Below are 21,915 nucleotides of genomic sequence, written 5' to 3'. Positions count from 1 at the left end.
ACAAACATTAATATGTGCGTGTGTGCAGCATGTAGGTAGGTTATTAAATGATTGTATTCTTAAAAATCACACAGGTCTCTAGAAAAGGGCCTTTCTGTAGTTTAACTCAGAAAATTATGCATTATTTGTCTTAAAAGATTGAAACCGTCGTTTATTCGTATTAATTTTTTTTTATTCCATGTCAATAAATCTAATTTATATTAAACCATATCTTTATATCAACAGTCTCCCTTTGATTGTTACCAGTAGGTATCCATAATTTAGTTTTGACACAGTGCGTGTTAGATATCAAAACAATAAATCTATTTTTGGAATATTAATTTACTTTACGCATTTTTAGTTTATCTTTCGAATCACAAAGTAATTAATATCACGATATTTTAGTAATATTTCGAAATTATCGTGATGAAGCTCATTTAATCAGCAATTATTAGCGTACAACCACATCTGCTTTCTTGGTAGTCAATAAATTCTGTAATGGAAGCAAAAATGATGTTATCAAAGGTGGTAATATGAGTAATGACCCGTGTAATCGTTTAGGCGTCACGACAAATCGTCATATCACGTGACCTAGTGCCATTTATTTTGGTAACATCAGCCATTTTACCTAGACCCGCCGCATTTCTATCCACGTGACAACATGGTTCAGAGCATACGCGTCCCGAGAGACCTTGTTTTATTGGACTTGGCTCCCATCATTAATGGCATGAGTATCGTTTTGGATAAACACAAATGGATTAGAGCTGTATGGCTTTGCATTATGGTTCAATTTAGTTTGACGAGTAGTAATTGTCCAGTTTTCAGGGCGTTGCTTTTCTTTTGTATGTGAATTAATCGGTTATACCTTTTATTGGATTATTATTTGTGTCTCAATTATCCCAAAGAAAAAGGATCGAACTCTGTACCTTTTAATTTTTAGGGTTCCGTAGCCAAAGGGAAAAAACGGGACCCTATTACTAAGACTCCGCTGTCCGTCCGTCCGTCTGTCCGTCCGTCCGTCTGTCACCAGGTTGTATCTCACGAACCGTAATAGCTAGACAGTTGAAATTTTCACAGATGATGTATTTCTGTTGCCGCTATAACAACAAATACTAAAAATAGAATAAAATAAAGATTTAAGTGGGGCTCCCATACAACAAACGTGATTTTTGACCGAAGTTCAGCAACGTCGGGCGGGGTTAGTACTTGGATGGGTGACCGTTTTTTTGCTTGTTTTGCTCTATTTTTTGTTGATGGTGCAGAACCCTCCGTGCGCGAGTCCGACTCGCACTTGGCTGGTTTTTAACGATATGAATCAGGTGTCAATACTTAGTCTTCTCTAAGTACCGATTGGGTCAAATGGATAAAGAGACACACACACTGAGATAAGATGAACATTTGGAAATGTCATACCGTCTTGCCCCAAGTAACTGTGGTTTTCATATCTCATCTAACCCTTATGAAAGTTATGAAGATGCGTTGGCTAGTTTATTGGAACTATCTAGATAGGTGCAGTAAACATCTCAAAATTATTCTCAATTAAACAAATTACATTTCAAATATCCTATGTCCTATCAAAATAATACAGTTGTGTCCTATAAAAAACACGGTCTTAAAATTCTTCTGTCGTTTAGCTCCATTATGCAATTGGATTCGGAGCATGGAGTCCAATTTCGGGGCCAGGAAAGGAAGTAAGGCATCCATTGTCGCCTCACACGTAGGCAAGATATGCTCTTTGGGTAACGTGAATCCGTAGTTACCTTGATCGGGAAGCTCAATAGTTAGTGTGTAACTGAAAATAAAAGCAAGATCAGGGATCTATCAATAATTTTCGTTGCAATTTTACCTTTCTATGTTTTTCTTTTTGTATAGTTTCCTCTTTTGTGTTATGCTTAGAAATAAATTATTTATATTTCCATCATTCTACGATGATGACGTCGAGGGCACAAGCTAATGTTGTCAATCGGCAATAAATAAATAAACAATATGTGAAATACTCACGAGACATTTATGGATTTTTTCACCCAGTCAGAACTTGTTCCTGAGGCAAGGTAACCTGAAAAAAAGTAACGATAATTATTATTATGACAAAGAGCACATGTTTTTGTTAACGCTAGGTAGGTAAAGACTACCGAGAACGAGAACATTTTACTATACGAAGATATGCCAAATGGCAGATCAATTGGATACCGAAAAGTGAAAATACTTACCCACTGTATCATGAGCAGTTCCTATGCGGTAATAAATATTATATTTTTGCGATGATCGTTTTGCCATCTTATCAGCATACATTTTCTGAAACAAGTAAAGTTGATATAATATTTGTTGCTTATTTAAAAAAAATGCACCATGACGCATTGCATAGTCGATATTGTCATGGGACTCAGTAAGACGTGGCGTAGCGTAGTCATCCTCTCTCTATCACTCTTCCATATTAGTACGACATAGACAGTGAGTAGCCAACGATTGGCACGTTGGCTGTGCACCCTGTTATGTTTTGACCTCATCTCCTTTAACCTATACCAGATCGAAGACAGATCAGGGAAGCAACAACGGTTGCACTCCGGGAGTGCTGATAGAAGTGAAAACTCGCCTCACTATGTTACCGACGCCCGGTAACACGATACATACGTATAGCGGAGGTATTCTATTTATTTATTATATATTATTATCATTCTCAAATAAGATCACACTTTTTCAATGACATGTTTATTCACATACTGCCATGACAACGTCAAATTATTTGAACATAGGTAAAGAGTGTGTAAAAAGATAAGTATAGGTTTTGAAAAGGAGTCCGCAGCATAAATGTCAAATAACATTAAGTTTTTCTTTATTGATATAAATGCCATCTAAATTATGAGTGGCCACCTTACGGGGCTTACGGTCACGTGATCGCCTTACGCCCCTTACGGTCACGTGATCGCCTTACGCTGTCTCGAGTTATCATTTTTTCCCCACCTCAAAAAGTGCCCAGCGCCGCTAAAGAAGTTTTCATTTCAATAATTTTATTTAAGCCCAGTTATTGAATAAATGGCGTACCTATTGCTTTGGACCCGACTATAAACCAAAGCTTTAAGGTCAATTCATCGATATATTTTGATAGCCACTTACGAAACGTTAAAATGATAGTTTTGCATACCACTGTGTCAAAGTTATCCATATGTTCTTTTTCAAATGCATAAGGGATAATAATATACTGGCCGTATGAATGGAAAGATAAATAATATTCCAGCAAATCACTATGGTCCCTTATAAATGCTGCCAGTGCCGATGTTTCTGGTTCGGAGAAAGGTACTTCACCACAAAACTCTTCATCATGTTTTTTTTCTTTTGTTGCGCCAAACTCTGTTTAGACATTTATAATATATTATAGTAAATCAAGATACTAAAAAAGAAATGTAATTATTTTTGAATGGCTTCTCTAAAAATAAACTAGATACGATATATTTAAAAATAAACTTATACTTTACACTTCACTAGGAGTCGACTATTGATTTTAGAGTAGTAGGCTTGGGGCTTTCAGTCAATCGTAAATTAAACTTACTTCCAAATGCGACACCAAAATTTCGATTCAAATCAACACCATAACTTCCACGGTAATTCTTTCTCCACAAACGATCCTAGAACAGAATACTTATCAGACGTTATTCGTGATATTATTCCACATTATTATAGTAACTAAATGAATGCTTACATTCGTTTGTGAATATGCATATCCATCTGGATTTAATAAAGGGATGAAAATCCATTTATACGAATTAGCTATCTCCTTCAACTCTTCGTTAGTAGAGTTTTTAGAGTTTACAATCGTATTTATCATGAAGGTTACGAATGCGGGTGATATCCATTCCCTGGCATGGCAACCTCCTTCAACCATAACCACGGATCTGAAACAAAACAAATCCTCAAGACAAACTTACTCAAGAGGTTTCTATACTTATCTTTTTTTTTTCTCTCACTCTTCTTGTTTCAGCACGGTCATAAATGGTTGACTGGCAGAGAATGCCTTAAGGCATTAATTCCGCCATTTGTACAATTTTATATCGTGCTTTAATATTTTAATAAATAAATAAAAAATAAAATATTTTTTTCTTTTTTGTAGATATATAATCCACATATTGCACCAAGAGTAGATTTTAAGTACCAACTTACCTACCAACATTCGGTATCAAACGTGGGTATTATGAATGTAGGTATATATTTCTTTAACAAGATTTGTATAGTTGAAAACAAATTATCAAATTACAAATTAATATTTTTGATCTCTTAAACATTGGTTAGTCTGACGATGAATAGATCCAAAACCCAGTTAATGACCAACAGCAAGAAGCACAGGGTGACGGTGGATGGTAACATTTTGCAGTATGTCGACGAGTATACCTATCTGGGCCAGATAGTCTCCTTCACAGATCGCCAGGACAAGGAGATCGATAGAAGGATCGAAAACGCCTGGAGGAGCTTCTGGTCCATGAAGGAACTCATGAAGGGTAAACTCCCAATTGCATTGAAGCGCAAGCTCGTCGACATGTGCATCTTGCCCATCCTCACCTATGGTGCCCAAACCTGGTCATTAACTGAGGCGCAGAAATCCCGGCTCAAGGTTTGCCAAAGGGCAATGGAGCGAAGTATCCTGGGTGTCCGAAGATGTGACAGGGTGAGGAACACAGAGCTTCGCTCCAAAACCCGAGTCGTTGATGTTGGGGTGAAGACCGCCAGGCTAAAGTGGGACTGGGCTGGACATGTCTGTCGGATGCATGATGACAGATGGGCCAAAATAGCCACTAGCTGGCATCCCCAGTGTAGTCGAGACAGAGGCAGACCGAGAAAGAGATGGCGAGACGACTTGGATGCATTCCAGCGGGATTGGTCTTGCTCAGCACAGGGAGGATTGGAAAAGGAGAGGGGAGGCCTTTGCCCAGCAGTGGGACACACACATAGGCTAAAAAAAAAAGATTGATTTGTTCTTCTATCCCGGTTGCAACTGCTACTAAAATATAATTTATATTGACTTGTTTAACCCAAATATTTAAACTTACCTGCTAGTTTGTTTAGATGCCCCTAACTCAATCTTGACAGCAAGTATATGCCTGTTTTGAACACTTTGTCCAATGCTTTGTATTCGTACTTCACGTGGATGTGCATCACTGAGATCTCTGAGCCAATTATAAATATCTTCTACGCTATAAAAGTTCTGCCAGTCAAAAGATTCCATTCGTCGCCTTATATACGGCTTAATAGTTTGATTATCGAAGGCACTGAAAACATCAATCACAGAATTAAATTCGACAAAAACTACGTGTCACTGCTGGCTCAGACAAAATAAGACGATTAAAGAACGTCAGGTTGAAAGTATCCTTTAATTTTCTGACCAAACAAATTGAGAGCAGGATAGAATGTCGCTTTTCTGTTCTGTATGATAACACTTTTGTTGAGCCTCTGTGGTGACTATTTACACTAACAACTAACTAGTGACTAAGATCAGTGCTTACTAAAGAACTACAAACTTACCTTTGCAGGTCACGGATAATAGTTACGAATTCGATGTCCATATCTCTAGTATCTCTTAAAAGTTCTGCAAAATTTAAACGACTTAAACTGAACTCAACTGGTTTATCAACCAAGCTAGGCTTCCTCCAGAATGTGACATTGTAAAACGTATCCAGCTCTTTGAAAAAATCCAATTCAGCCTCGGATTTTGGAATCCCATGGACCAATAAATAGTCTCTGTAAGATTTAGCGTTACATTTTGTCTGTAACAGAAGGATAACAAACGTAATGTTCGCCAAGTGCATCGTCTCTTCAAATTATCCTTACACACACTGTATTGTTGCCGACTTATATATTATAGTTAGGGTATTTAGCAAGAATTTATCAAAACTGAAGACGTGATATAAAAGGTTCTGAAGGTTTTAGTTTCCATAAAGGCTCTTCCGTCATAATTAAATTAGTTATTTTTACAACTAAAGATCTAAATGGCCATAATGGTGATAATTATTGAGCTGCTATGTAATTTATGGGTACAAGAAAACAACTCATCACAAAATAAAGTCAAATTGACAAATGTAACAAAAAGTTATCTAAGTGATCTAACCATAAATGACCAATTGACCACAATCAATACCGCAATGATCAAGCTTCTGTCAAAACTCTTTAGACTATTATTTTGACAGAAGGGGTCACAATAAAAATCATAGAAGCATAGGTTATATCATGGTTATATCCTCCTTATGACGTATTAAAAGAAATAGAATTATAATTTCCGCAAATAAAAATTATAAATGCGTGCGAATGGCGTGCGAGCATTATGCGAGTGGTGGTGAGGTAAATCGTAGTAGTAAACTTATATATAACTGAGAAGCAAATAGCGAGAGCTCTAAATTTTGCGATCATACATTCGGCTTTAGCATCACAAATTGGCATCATAACTAGCCTCGCCATTTTCACGCATATCTGTTTGAACTATTGAAACCCTCTGTTTTGAGTAATCAGCTATTAGATTAGTTAGGCGTCAACCATATCCACATCAGCACCGTTTGCGTTGAGCTTTTGGCAGGCTTACCAATAGCTTTCAACGTTTTATCCTGTTAGACTTTTAATTCTATTCTGTCGCTAGCTTACAAATTTATATTATTATCCATACTTTTTTTGTACAATAGGTAAAATGATAAAAAAAAATGTTATTCTAATTAATGGTTTAATTCTGTAGTTGCCGTATTTTGCACATTTATCAAACTCTGCTAAACATGTACATAATGACATTACAAACAAGTAAAATTATTGACGAGCCATCGTTCTCCAGAGTAGCACTATTATCATCATCATCAAGTTCAAATACAGAATCCCCTTCTTTTAGTACATCTCCTAAGTCTCCTAAAATTCTGACTTCACGGTTTAGCAGATCTTCGGGATTTGGCGGATCTAAGAATGCTAGCAACCCATCGAGTGTGGCTTGGCAAGTGGGCAGAATCCGATCTGGTGGCAATGCGAACCCAAACACTCCAGTGTCTGGTAACATGATGGTTGCTACGTGGCTGTAAGCAGATTTTTTTTTTTCATATTTTAGGTGTTATAAGTTACTGATGAGCAAGTTGTAGATTCATTACAAAAAAATGAAAAACTAGTTTTTTTTATATATTTTCTTAGATTGGTGAGAACATTTCCATCATTTTGGACAATTTCCGCAAATTAGAGGTACAGGACAATTTTACACAGATCCTCATAGTCCCAGAAGAGCATGCTCAATAAGGCTCGCGTTGTGGGTACCCACTAGAACACCCGTTTTAAATGAAAACGTGTTTTCACTTGTCAAAACTAGTTTTCTGTATCGCCTTGACGAAAACGCGTTTTCACTAGTTATAACTAGTTTACCCAAAAGCCCTGGTGAAAACTACTTTTGTGTCGGTTTAGAATCGAACGTTATAGAGAAGACTAAAATATTGGCCACCAATTTAAAGAAAGTCTAGTAAACGCTACTTAAAATATGATACTTTACTTACGTAACGTTAATCGCTCTTTTTACCCAGTCTGCACTTACTCCTGACGCTAAGTATCCTGAAAATATGTAGGTACTATGTATTTGTGATGCAAGTGTGGAAAGTAAACAATTACCAGCTAGTCGATATTGTTAATTGTATGAAGTGGAACAGTGGAACTGATGCTTTATGTAACATGAGCAGAAAGTGAAAACAACAGTTTATTACCTTACCTTGTGTATCAAAATTCGTGCCAACTTTATATTGAATTTGATATTTTGTAAATAGTTTTTCAGCCATAATGTCAGCCAACTTTTTCTGAAAAAAATGAATACATGACTATTTATCATTTTGTTAGATATGAGTTATCTAATATCAGTATCACCGATTAAAACCTAGAAAAAACTGTAGAGATTTTATTAAAAAAAAGCAATACATGGTTTTACTATAATGTAGATGTATAGGGCCCGATTCGGATTTTGAAATAGATATCTAAAATATATCTTTTAGACATCACCAAGATACGGTAACGATATTTTTAGGATCTAACCTGTCAAATTTGACATTTCCGCGATTCTGGAGATACTCTTGAACAATTTCAACAAGATATGACTTAGATATCCAATTCACATCTAATAAATATCTAACTCTATCTAACGTAAAAGTGACACTGGTTGAGCTGCAAAAGAGAACTAGTTGAAATTTAAACTATAACGTATCTAGAATGGATCTATACGTGTCGTTTCTTGTGAATATCTTGAAGTTCGAATACGGCAGATAATTACATTGTTGCATAGTGCTTGTTGAATAAGTATTACATTATATAAAGCAACTTTGTTTTAAAATATGTATTGAACCTTTGGTATAGTATGTACTATTCTTACCATACTATTGTAATTATCTTCGTACATCTGAGAAAAGGAGTAAGGTAGAATGATGTACTGTCCATAAGCATGAAAAGACAGGTAGTAGTCCAGGCTGAAACTATTGTCCCTCGCGAGCGTGGCCATGGCTGCAGATTCCGGTTCAGAAAAAGGTTCGGTACCGCAGTACTCGTCATCTCTTTTATCCGTTTTGGCTTCCTGTTCTGTGTGACAAATATCCTGATATATTACCTTTTGTATATGTATGTAGTTTTGTTTATGAAGAGTTTTCTCGAAACAAAACTGTCAAGATATTACGAACTCTGCGAGGTCCGGAAATACATGACGTGCTACTTATTAATATACAGGCCAATTTGAACGTGCACCTGGCATCAAACCGATATTCGAATATTGGAATCATACTCAGTTAGCTGTCATTCGCGCGGGCGTCTCGATCGCACTAAATACATGAACGACACAGAAAATATTAAAGTCTGTGATGTGCGATGTGCGGACAAGTTTGAGCAGACTGAACGCGCGAAAGATAGCTATAAGGGCCGGTACAGACGGACTGCAACTTGTATGGGAACTGCACGCTGACGTTGCAGTTGGCGTTCAGTATGCATGCAGTTCCTGCGCGTTTGTGTACCGATGGTGCATGTTCGAGTTGTCCTGATTAAATATACTTACTTCCAAATAAAATTCCGAAATTTCGATTTAAATCGACACCATAACCACCACGACGATTTTTCTTCCACAATCGATCCTAAAAAAATACAAATCGTATTTTTAACTTCTTTCTATAAGTTTCAGTAGTGTAGTGGTACTAGCTCTGTAAAACGTACATATATTATATAGCATGGTACGGTAGTAGGGTGACTGCTATAGATATTGGCCACTACATAGTAATTGGCCTTTTCTAACAAATCGGAAGGAAACTAGCCAAGTGAAACCTTATTGTTAAGAGCGGCCATTATACTATGTTGTGGCCAATATAACATAGCAGTCACCCTGCTCTACTTATTGTTGCGCTGCTCGGACATAGCAAAACATATATAGAAAGTATTAGTCTCAGAAAAGATTTAATTTCTGTAAGTGGAGAATGGAAAGTTCCATCCATGATAATACATACTTGTGTTTGTGAATACACATATCCATCTGGGTTCATTACAGGAACGAAAAACCAATCGTACATGGGAGCTACCAGCTTCAACTCTTCGCTGTTGGAATTGTTGGCATTTAGTAATGCGTGTATCATATAGGTCACTACCGCTGGAGATATCCACTCCCTTCCATGGCTACCTCCTTCTATTATGACCTTCGGTCTGTCTCTGTAAAAAAACAAGAATACACATTGAGCTAAGTAGGGTATTATTTGGTAAGTGTTTTAAGTTAGGCCACAGCCGAGAAATACAAATACACAGGCTTAAGAGAGTTGATTTTGTAAGTCTTGATTAGGGTCTGATTGGGTGATGATTAATGGTAATTAAATAATATGAATACATATCCATGCCTTTAGCCAGTTTAGCCTACTAGCCTTTACGTAAGTAAAGGTTGACTCATAATGATGGCAAAGTAATGTGTTTAGATCTCGTTCAAATAAAAGGAAGGTATTAATATAGAATCGAGGGCCGAGGCCCGAGAGAGGAGGCCTTTGCCTAGAAGTGGGACACCAAATAGGCTAAAAAATATTTGTTAATGTTCACCTTTTCTTGCTAATTTTAACTTTATTCAACTTTAGTTTCACAGCGAATATATCCCTTTTTTCAAAACTCTTTCCAATATGCAATAACTGAACCTCCTCAGGGTGCGCACCGCTAAGATCTTTCATCCAGGTATAAATGTCATTAAGACTATGATAGTTATCCCATTTGAATGAGTCCAAATGTCCGCTAAAATAATTTTTAATCGTTTGTACATCGAATACACTGAAAATAAGTTTACAAGAAATTATTCGCTTTTACGTTGTATAGAAAAGTTAAAGAGATGTTCTATAAATATTACCTTTTAGATTATATAGGAAATTTAAAGTTAAATAACATATCACAAGTAACGATTTTAGAACAATAAATAAATAAAATATATATAAAATATTCCTGATAGAGTCTGTTCGGAAAGAGAAGAGTCGTGGAATGTATTGGGCCCCATATATTCCACGACTCTTCTCTTTCCGAACAGACTTTAAGCGATTATTTTTACAGTGACGAAATGTCTTCGAAAGATCTGGTCTGCTAAATAATTTATATAAACCAAAAACATAAATACAGCTTAAAACGTTACCGAAACCTTTTAGGCTTAGGTTACCTTTGCACGTCTTCCACAATAGTCCTAAAGCGAATCTTCGTCCTGTATGTATCTATCATAAGTTCACCATAATTATAGGGACTAATGGTAAATTCAACAGGCCCAAGGACTTTGCCAGGTCTCCTCCAATAGGTGACATTATAGAGCTTCACCATGTCTTTAAAGAATTTCAACTCGCGGGCATTCCGAGGCATACCATGGAGCAGGGCATAGTTCCTGTACGTTAATCCGTCGCAAACGGATGCAATTGCTAAAATTGTGGTTATGTAATACATTTTTACAATAGGAAAGACAGTCCTACGTTGTTGGGTAATAGATATGTAAACTTACTAGAAAAGATAGGAACTGTTACATCGAATTTTTAGAGAGTAATTAGATTACCATATGGTAAATTATATACTTTATGCTTTGACTTTATAACGTCTTTGATATAAGGTGTCAAAAGGTGATTGCGTATAAAAGATTATAGTAACTATATAGGTAGTCTATATTTATTGAAAGTGAAGAAAAAGTTTCATTTACGCGAGTTTTCTCAAAAAGGCCAAAAAGCTAAAATATTGCAAAAATGTAGGATTGCAAAGAAATCGGTAATGTGACGTTCTGACGTTCGAGTATCAACTAGAATTTTAACCTTAGCCTTTCGAATCAAGATTCAAATTTGAGTAGACTTCCGCAAAAAGTGCACGTTATTAAAACCTCAAAGTTTTTAGAACCTTCGATTTTTAAAGAAAACCTCATACTTAGCTTGGTGCGCGTGCGCGGCCTGGAAATGCTAAAATATAACATCCTCCTAATCCACGTAACTACTGGAAAGAAAGTACTTTATTATAATAGTTTGGTTATTTTGTTCGTTGCCAGCATACGTAAAAATTGATGGGTTTATCTAAAAATCTAACGGCGTTATTCATAAACGTCTGCTAGGTTAATCAGCTGATGACCGCAGTTTGTTCCTCTCTATGGCATCTGTCGATAGGGACAAACGACGATCATCAACTGATTAAGTTAGCAGCCGTTTATGAATAACGTCGTAATTGTATACGTAAAATAAGTTAACTTGCAAATCACACTGCAGTAGTGAAGCGTACATAAATTAAAATAAACATGTATGTTTATAATTTCATAAAAGTAATTTTATTAAAAACCGAAAAGCCAGATAAGAAAAACATTCATCGAAAAGACCAATCCATTCAAAGTAGTCGTAGCCTGGCCGCCGGGACGGTCTTCGTAGTCGTCATCTTGTCCTGATAGTTTGGTCCCCTGCCGTGGTTTGAGGACCTCCATCAGTCCATCCATGGTTTCCAGGCATGTGGGCTTGATCTGCTTGGCGGGCAAGGCAAAGCCGTGTTTGCCAGTGTCGCGAAGCTCGAATACGTTCACGTACCTATAAATATTTCTTCAGTAGTGAGTAAAAGTAAAAAAAAGAACAAACTTTTCGAATGCCATCTCCAGGTTAAGGCAATATAATAAAATAAACCTTAAGCATATAGGTAGCATAGTACTTTTGGTTATGCGTTTTGGCGATGCAAATGTCTATGCACATGGCACCCTATGAATTATAAGTATAGATTGGACAAAAATTAAGAATGGAATTATAAGGTCTACCGATAAATTACAAGAAGAATCCAACAGCTACAAGTAGGTATGTAACATATAACTTTATTGTTACTCACGGAATTTTAAATGTCTTCTTGGCCCAACATGCACTTACACCAGCTGCCATATATCCTAAAACATTAGAAAACAATAAACTGAAATAAATGTACAGTCGACGTCAAAGAGATCTTTACGACTAACGTTACAAAAAATTATTTACACGACTTTATTGTCATAGCATTTAGGTCGTGTAAACATTTTTTTGTTACTTTGGCTGTAAATTTCTCTTTGACGTCGACTGTACTAAGAAAAAGTGACCAAGGCCTCCAGTGCCCCAGGCTGGAATCGAACCAGCGTCCTCTGCTATCGCGGCAGGTGCCTGTGCCATTCGGCCACCGGGCCACCACAGTGGCATAGATCGAATTGTTAAGCCAATAAGAAGTGCATATACTTGGACAAATTCGACCTAAGCCGCCGTGGCCCGGTGGCCGAATGGCACATAAGACCAAGTAATAGTTAATTCACCCTCAGGCCAATTCGAACGTGCAAGGACTTACTTCAACCCAAAATCGTCACTTTTGACATCTTATAAGCAATGTTCGAATTGGGCCGTTCGCTCAGACTTGTTCGCACAAGTAGGTATTAGTGCGAGCGAGACGCCCGCGCGAATGACAGCTAACTGGCGGTCTAGCATGAGTTGCGTTCTCGCGCGCGACTCCATACATCTGAAGCGACTTCAAGTAGGTATTGACTCGCGCGCGAGAGCGCAACACATGCTAGATATGATATGATTTCATTATCGGTTTAATGTCAGTGCACTGTTAGAGAGGTTTCGCACTACGTCCGATCCGAATCCGATCCGAACACGTGAAAATATGGGTCTAGAAAACTCGGACCGAATTCGGATATTCGCTTACGCACTAGTCCTATCCGAACCCGTGAAAATATGGGGGTCTAACTCGGACCGAATTCGGATATTCGCTTACGCACTAGTCCTATCCGAACCCGTGAAAATATGTCTAACTCGGACCGAATTCGGATACTCGCTTACGCACTAGTCCTATCCGCATACCCCGCCCGCCCCGCTGCCCCTCTGCTCGTACGCAGCTCGGCTTTAACTCGGACGCAGTGCGCGAGCGTTCATACAAATAATACTAACGCTACTTCGGTCCGTCAAAAATCTTCTCCGGAATGGAGATTGTAGAATGACGGAAAGAAATCGGATGACGGATATCGGATGTAGTGCGTAACTTACCGTACAAATAGTTCTACGGCTACAACGGACCATATTTTCACGGGTTCGGATCGGATTCGGATCGGACGTAGTGCGAAACCGCCCTTACACTTCAAGTGCGTAAAAAGCTATGTTTGTAACTTACCAACGGTATCAAATGCTGTCCCTACAGTGTATTCCGTCCCGTATCTCTTCTTTATATGTGCTGCTGCACTGTCTCCTATTTTTTTCTAGAAAAAAAAAATTACAACAATAAAGTTACTTTGTTTTTCAATGTGTATGCAGTTATACACGATTCCCACCCAACGCGCGGAGTCGGATCGCATTTAACTTCCTAAGGCCCAGCCATACAAACGAAACATCCAAAATTTGCCACTGAAATTTGAACCTAAATTCTAGGAAACAGAGTTGATTATGCGTTGTTTGAAAATTGAACGAAACAAATCAAAGGCGACTCCGTTCCAATTGATCATGGTTCAAATTACATCGAAATGAAGAGGTACAGTCGACGTCAAAGATATATTTACAATTGAAAGTTACAAAAAAATCTTTACATTAAAATAAGTTGCCATGTAATGTGACAAGTACTTGTTTACGTGATATATTACAGTTTTATATTTTCACACAATGTGCCCAAAATATGTTTACACTATTTAATCCATGTAGTTTGCCCCTTTTTCTGACGTACGAGGGGCGTTCAAAATATTCTCGGTATTGATATCTTACGACCTCTTCTAAAATTTCTTTCGTTACTGGCCGCTAAGGTTTATTCATTGACATTAAAAAAAAGTATAATTCGAACCGAGATAGTCTTTTGTTTTTCTGCAATTGCTGAACAAACATGAACATCATGTGCGAATTGACAATGTTAACTAAATTAGAACATCGATGCGTGATAAAATTCTTGACAAAACAGGGTAAAAATCAAAAAACCATAAAAGAGGAAATGGATTGTGTTTACCGTGAGTCTGCTCCTTCTTTATCTACCATTCAAAAGTGGTCAAGCGAGTTTAAACGCGGAAGGGAGAGTATTGAAGATGACCCTAGACCTGGCCGGCCTGTAGTAGCTACTTCACAAGAAAATATTGATAAAGTGGAAAAACTTATATTGGAAGATGGCCGAGTGAAGGTAAAATCTATAGCACAAGTAACCAATCTCTCTATTGGTACCGTACATGATATTATACATGACCATCTTAATATGTCAAAAGTAAGTGCAAGATGGGTTCCGCGAATGCTGACTCGGCTTCAAAAAGACATGCGTGTAGCTTGTTGTTCCGATTTTATTGACCTGTGCGGTGAAAATCCTGATGAGGTGCTGCAAAGAATAGTTACTGGAGATGAAACCTGGGTTCATCATTATGACCCAGAGAGTAAACAAGAGTCCATGCAGTGGCACATTAAGGGTTCAGCTCATCCCAAGAAGTTCAAGGTCATCCCTTCAGCTGGCAAGGTCATGGCCACGATATTTTGGGATTGTGAAGGAGTATTACTAATCGATTATAAAGAAAAAGGTGTAAATATCACAGGACAGTACTACGCTAACATTCTACGTCAATTAAAGGATGTAATTAAAGAAAAGAGGCGAGGAAAGTTAACCAAAGGTATTCTGCTTCTGCATGACAACGCCCCCGTCCATACTGCTCATATTGCCAAGGCAGCTATTGTTGAATGTGGGTTTAAAACTGTTACTCACCCACCGTATAGTCCGGACTTAGCCCCCAGCGACTTCTTTTTGCTCCCCAATCTTAAAAAGGATCTGCGTGGAAATAAATTTTCTGACGATGAAGCATTGAAGGCGGCAGTGGAGGAGCATTTTTACACGAAAGATAAAAAATATTTTTACTAGGGATTAAAAAAAATAATTGATCGATCTTTTAAGTGTATGAACATAGGGGGGGAGTATATTGAAAAATAAAAATATCAAACTTTTCGTACTTGTTTGTTTTCATTCTCATACCGAGAATATTTTGAACACCCCTCGTATGTTCATTTACATGACAAGTTACAGAATAATATTTACACCTAATGTGTCAAACGTGATACACGTCAAGAGCAACATTTATGTTTTTACGTTTCATGATGCATAAAAACTTTTACGCATTCTGCTACAAAAACATATTTACACAATTCACCTGTTTATTTACTAATTTTTTTATAATTCACCTATTTCATTCTGGCCTACTTTTTATTTATGAAACCTCCTTGCTATAATTTTCTTTACCTTCTTACTTATTTTTATTAATTCATATTAAGAATATTCATATTAGCTTTTGCGTTTGACATGGCGCCGAAAAGGGTTAACTTATAATTCTTCAGTACCTATGCATTTACAAAATAACCGGCCAAGGGCGAGTCGGATTCGTCCATTAAGGGTTCTGTACAATTGGCAAAAAATCACGTTTGTTGTATGGGAGCTCCACTTAAATATTTATTTTATTCTGATTTTAGTATTTGTTATTAAACTTAACGGCACAGAAATACATCGTCTGAAAGTTTTAACTACCTATTTGTGAGATAGATGCAGTCTGGTGACAGACAGACAGACGAACGGACAGTAGAGGTTTAGTAATTGGGTCGGTTTTAACCTTTGGGTACGAAACCCTGAAAATCAAAAATACTGAAAATGGTTTAAATGTAAACATCGGAATTACATACTCGACATAGCATTGACGTCATCTAAACGAACGAGACAAACAGACCATTTGACAGTATGGTACTCTTTTCGACGATTGTCATTATTTGAAATTAGAATGCAGCTTTCAAATGTTTGTAAAGATATTTATTTAGCAGGAGGTATAAAACTGTTTATGTATGGTTGATTGTAAATATTCACAAAACAAAGAAGTAATAGAAGCGAAACGTACGTGTATAGCGTGTGGCATCATTAGGATTAGCTGCACTAAACTTCACCGCAGGCTACTGTCAGTCGTTGTCAGTTCAGTATGGCGCTTATGAGATGTCAGATGTGAAAACGATTCCAGTTAAAATTACAAATAATTACAAATATGCCGTGCTGCTCCATTTTGGAGTGTAAAAACACTAGCGGGACAAAAAATATTAGACATGGAGGCATTTCATATCATCGGCAAGTATTATTTCATGTAATATTTCAATCTTTTTTACATTAACGGTTTCCGCAAGGATTTTTGGATTGTTTAGTACAAAAATCAAATTTATGTAAATGAGATAAGGTTGATATCTACTTAGCGTAAAAGTCATGTACGGGTGCGCTATTCGGCCACAGTGCGAGGATCATATCAAAAAAGTTATCGATGTCGATGTTTGTATAAATACACAGTTCGTTTTGTTTATGTTGATACATGTTCTTAATATTTTATTTTTCTTTTTGTGGAAGGCGTATTTTCTATATTTATCGAGTGGCATGCATTACGTAGCGTTAGTAGTCTAGCGGTAAGAATAAGAGTACGAGTTCGGAAGTCATGGGTTCAAATCCCGCCTCGTACGAGTTTTTCGGAAGTTGTTTATTCGACAACGGTTTCACTCACTTGAATTTTTAGTCGCTATTGGCGACATGTTTCGGGCCTTTTTTTTCGGAAGTTATGTATGGTGAAGAGAAACATCGTGAGGAAACCGAACTATTTCCAATAAGGCTTACATCCGTATTTGCACAATGAGAAGCGCCAAATACTAGATATTGAAACGATATGGATCGGATCTGTCAGCGTCAAAAGTGACGTATTTGTTTGAAGAAACGTCACCGACACTTGCTTGACCCATATCGTTTCAATATTTAGTATTTGACGTATCTCATTGTTCGAATAGGGCTTTAGTGTAAAGTCTCCTCTCGAAGTTGGAAGGTCAGATGACAGTCTCTTTCTTAAAAATGAGTGCCTACGCCAATTCTTGTGATAAGTTTCCAAGCAGACCCCAGGCTCCGTAACGCAGGTCGGCTCACGGGCCGTGGCAAATAGCCGGAACAACGCTAGGAAGAAGGAAGATGATGGTTGAGCGACGTGTAGCACGTAACTGAGGACACGGACATCACGCGGGGTGTGCTGAGGCACAGTATAAGTAATAGTATTATCATACAGAACGGCCACGCACCGCCCCGCCCCGACTCACATTACCTCGCCCCGCGACTGGCCTAGACACGAATCTGGCGGACTTCTGGCGTCCTCTCAGTAAAGCGACTTACCCACACATGCACATTGACGCGTTTACAGACGTGCCGCGCACACATATAAACGGAAATCATTTTCGTGTCCGCCCTGTGACTAGGGTTCAACAGTTTTTATTATATAGGTACTCGCTTATAGTTATATTCGTAGTTGGTGGCTTGATTACTTTCAATACGAGCATTTTTTTATTAAAAAGTAAGTAAGTAACCTAATCTTCGCCAGAAAATATAGTATACATATGTATAAAAAAACTGAGCAGTTTACGTGTACTTACACTAATTATTATTAATAAGCGTTTATCGATATCAAACCGAATCATGCACATCCCTATCGCATATGTCAACGTCATAGTCGAATATTTTATCCTATCGCATTCACTCTTGGAAAAGCCATGCAAGTGTAAAAGGGATAGAGCATAAATGACTATTTACAATAAATAAAAATCGTAGTGCAATGTCGACATAATTTTCTTTACTGTAAGGTTCAAATTATTGTGATGGGTGAGGGTTCATAATCCCTTTCGAAATAAGAAAATATGGCCAATTTTTGTGACAGCGTATTGGCGACATAGGTTCCCATACTAATCCAGGCACATGCCGTTTCCCCTTAGAGCGCGGCGCGCTCTTTCTTTCTTCCGTGTAAATATTACATTAGATCTTTACATGCAATTTAATTTGGTACATTAAGAGTAAATATTATTCTGTAACTTGTCATGTAAACGAACATACGTCATAAAAAGGGGCAAACTACACGGATTAAATAGTGTAAACATATTTTGGGCACATTGTGTGAAAATATAAAACTGTAATATATCACGTAAACAAGTACTTGTCACATTACATGGCAACTTATTTTAATGTAAAGATTTTTTTGTAACTTTCAATTGTAAATATATCTTTGACGTCGACTGTACTATAGGTAGGACCCCAAGGTCCTACCCTTAAGGCCCAAGCCTTAGGACGTTAACATTACATTTGTACGGCCGTAAGCCGGTTGCATGGCTTCTCGTGGACTCGTACAGTTCCGGACGGACTCCATCGCTTCTGCCATACATAATGTATAGGCACATTGAAAATGGCGGTGGCGTGGCTCGACTCCAGCCGGTCGGTTGGAATCGTACATTACATGGCTTACCATTTCACTAAAATTTTCAAGGTGTTTCTTAGTATACGCGTACGGTATGATGAAAAGCTGCCCATATGCATGGAATGATATATAATGACTAATCGGCAGATGCTTGCTGGTGGATTGCATAAATTTTCTTATATGTTGGGTTTCTGGTTCAGAGAATGGTTTAGGGCCGCAATACTCTTCTGATTCTTTATCCTTTAATTCAACTCCAACGGCTAAAACATAGAATTAAGCAATTTATAAGACTCCTAGACATAATAAAGAATTATTAATAAATATCTAAGTAAAAATAGTAAATCAGTGATTGAGATGTTGGCTGGACTTAGTGGTTGACCTTCAGTACTGGGGTAAAAGTTCAGTTTTGTCAAAAAATAATTAATTACGATTAATTAAGATCTTACATCCAAATGCCGCATCAAAATTTCGGTTGAGATCGACCCCATGACCGCCACGGCGATTTTTCCTCCACATCCGATCCTATTATAAGGCAAGATTGTAAATAAATAAAATTAAGGATAGTGCAAGGGGTTTGACTGCAATTCGTATTTAACAACTTTAAACGGGAAAACCTGTTCATGATTTTGTCAGATGTTAAAACAGCATAAAGTTCAAATTTATAGATTGATTCTGTATTAGGATAGGTATTCAGTACGACCTAGATATTAAACTACTTCGTGTGAAGTGCAGTAAAAAAGTTGCCAAGTAGTTAGGTAAAACCTGAAGATGCTAACCGTTGTGTGCGAATATTCGTAGCCATCTATATTAAATATAGGAATGATGAACCACTCGTAGTGAAAAGCGATGTCTTGCAGTTTTTTATCCCTCAAACCGTTACGGGCTTGGATCAGTTCATTGATGATATACGTGACCATGGCTGTCCCTATCCACTCTCGCGCATGTATGCCGCCTTCAATTACAATTTTGGACCTGAGAAAGTATATAATTATTTGTAATGAAAAAAGCTGATCGTAAAATTAAGAGGCGTAAAAAGCCACAACATACCTGTATGTTGCGACTGTAGGCACGTAAAGTTTATACAAAAATTGTGCATTATATAGTGGTTTAGTTTTATAATTTTCATTCTAGGTCAATATTAGATAGATACTACAACATAGACTTCTTTACCTACCAATGTCAGCGATCAAATATGCCCAATAACATCCGTAGACCGTAAACGAACATTTTCTACTCGTAATTTAGGATACATTTAATGTATCCTAAATTACGATTTGTTCTCAAAATGACGGGCGTTTTTCCGAGCCTTGAATTAAATCTGTTTCAAACCTTCTTTTAGATTCTTTAAAGATGATCTTCATGCACATAATATCCCTGCCCTCGAGCGATTTCCCGATGCTGAACAAGCTAATTTCTTGTGGGTACTGTGTTTTTAGATCCATCATCCAATTGACTATGTCATTTGCGCGATAATAGCTTTTCCAGTTAAATGATTTAGTGTTGCGCCTACTGTACGTGTTAACAGTTTGATTGTCGAACGCGCTGTGAAATATATAACAATAAATTAATTATAGTCAAACCAAATTGTCAGTAAATAAGAACAAAAAAAACTATACTCATCCTTTTATTTTGGGTGCTAGTACTAGTGTAAGACAAAGATAGTATGATTCTCTCTATGTTTGAAATTAAACAGTCCTTTGACAGTTTCATTCTCCAAAGGTCTCATTCCCCTGGCCATACTTATTCGCAAATTCCCAAGAAATTCCGCTTTATTTGCATTTCATTTTTGGTGACTGTACAACTCGTGCCAAGTTCCATTTACAACCAAAACAGCTTTGCGGAATCTCTTGGGAATTTGCGAATATGTATAGCCAGGGGAATGAGATTCCAGGGGAATGAGAATAGAATAACCCATTTAAAGTCAACGTTAAAGAGCATTATATATTTACTGCCGGTGACGTGTGTGCTCATGTTCTCTGTTCGTTGGAGCTTTTATCTAAATCAGCTACAGTCAGCAGCAGAAGTTGCAAAGCGGGCCAGGTGTTCAAAATGATCTTGACGCGACTTTATTGTTAAGAGAATTCGAGTGTGGCAAGGTCATTTTGAACATCTCGCACTCTTAGCAACTTCTGCTTCTGACGTCAAAGAACTCACCTCTGTATGTCACTATGTAGTATTTCCAAGGAAATGTTCTTATTCCTAGCTTCGGACTTCACAATTTCGGCATGGTCAGGATTTATGACGAAATCGACAGGCTTGTTGACCAAACCTGGAGGCTGCCACACATTCACATCGTAGTTCTTCGTTACGTTTTTGAAAAATTCTAAATGTTCTTCGCTAGCAGGCAAACCCCGCAACAGCATGAATCCGTCGTATCTTTTACCATCACACAAACTCAGTGCAATAAGTGTAATAAATAAATTAAAAATCATTATTAGTTTCAAAAAATATTAATCTGTGTTATTGTCAAAAGACAGAGTACATCATATAACCGTAGCCCAATAGATTAAGGCCTAATTTTGAAAGTTTACAAAATATATTGATCTATATTTCAGTTAGTATTTTCAATAGATACACACAGAACATATATAGTTCACAATTGAGCTACAAGTAGAGTTTGTGCGGAAAGAGAAGAGTCGTGGAATGTATGGGGCCCAATACATTCCACGACTCTTCTCTTTCCGCACAGACTCTACAGTTGGGTTTGTCTACCTAGTTAACTATTAGTTATACGATAATAAAATCGACAAAAAAATCCTAATAGTTATACTGATCAGTATAACTAAATGGATCCGGTTATTTTGGATCGGATTCGTCCATTTAGTTATATTCATAAATTTGTCACAATCAGCTAATAATATATATTTGGGTACAGTCGACGTCAAAGATATGTTTGTATTTTATGCCGTATTACAAAGAAGCAGGTAAGGTACACGAGTGTAAAGATATATTTGACGTCGACTGTACCTATTTTAACTCTTTACACATTTGTATTCGAAACTAAAAATATTAAGAACTAGAAAGATTAGGATACAATGCACCTTATTCTAATAGGTACAGTCGCCATGATCCATACCTATCGGAGCGGCCAAGGTGCTCACAAATATCTGAACACGCCTCTCTTGTCAAGGCGTGTTCAGTTCAGATATTTTTAAAAGTTACAAGTTAAACATTTTCTGTCACCGGGGTAAGTCCCGGTAGCTGTTGGTAGAGCGATGGGCTGGCATACCGGATTTGCG

The 21,915-nt window shown here is 37.4% G+C and overlaps 1 protein-coding gene across 1 annotated transcript; it reads right to left on the bottom strand.

Moving 5' to 3' along the window:
* Nucleotides 1-1,527: 1,527 nt before the first annotated feature.
* LOC134656058 (uncharacterized) lies at nucleotides 1,528-21,146 on the bottom strand. The gene is made up of 19 exons (XM_063511576.1): nucleotides 20,831-21,146; nucleotides 20,006-20,218; nucleotides 19,453-19,648; nucleotides 19,123-19,198; nucleotides 18,725-18,936; nucleotides 13,594-13,678; nucleotides 12,292-12,346; nucleotides 11,758-12,002; nucleotides 10,622-10,871; nucleotides 10,024-10,209; nucleotides 9,450-9,648; nucleotides 8,339-8,536; nucleotides 5,491-5,732; nucleotides 5,019-5,237; nucleotides 3,677-3,869; nucleotides 3,122-3,331; nucleotides 2,190-2,274; nucleotides 1,981-2,035; nucleotides 1,528-1,771 (listed from the first exon to the last, which is right to left on the bottom strand). The coding sequence occupies exons 1-19, from the start codon at nucleotides 21,106-21,108 to the stop codon at nucleotides 1,528-1,530; spliced, it is 3,441 nt and encodes a 1,146-aa protein (XP_063367646.1). The 5' UTR covers nucleotides 21,109-21,146.
* Nucleotides 21,147-21,915: the final 769 nt, after the last annotated feature.

The sequence above is a fragment of the Cydia amplana genome, chromosome 17 (assembly GCF_948474715.1).
Source record: "Cydia amplana chromosome 17, ilCydAmpl1.1, whole genome shotgun sequence".
Classification (NCBI taxonomy): domain Eukaryota; kingdom Metazoa; phylum Arthropoda; class Insecta; order Lepidoptera; family Tortricidae; genus Cydia; species Cydia amplana.
Note: the sequence above shows the minus strand (reverse complement) of the source record. Positions and strands in the feature narration are given on the sequence as shown.

Bases quoted from the DNA above. Each gene is read 5' to 3' on its own strand.
- LOC134656058 (XM_063511576.1), bottom strand. From the start codon at position 21,108: ATGATTTTTAATTTATTTATTACACTTATTGCACTGAGTTTGTGTGAT. The intron at 10,872-11,757 runs AATAAAATTACT...CCACAATTTTAG, and splicing joins TATCTGGCTTTTCGGTTTTT to CAATTGCATCCGTTTGCGAC. The intron at 1,772-1,980 runs GTGAGTATTTCA...TTTTATTTTCAG, and splicing joins AAAAAATCCATAAATGTCTC to TTACACACTAACTATTGAGC.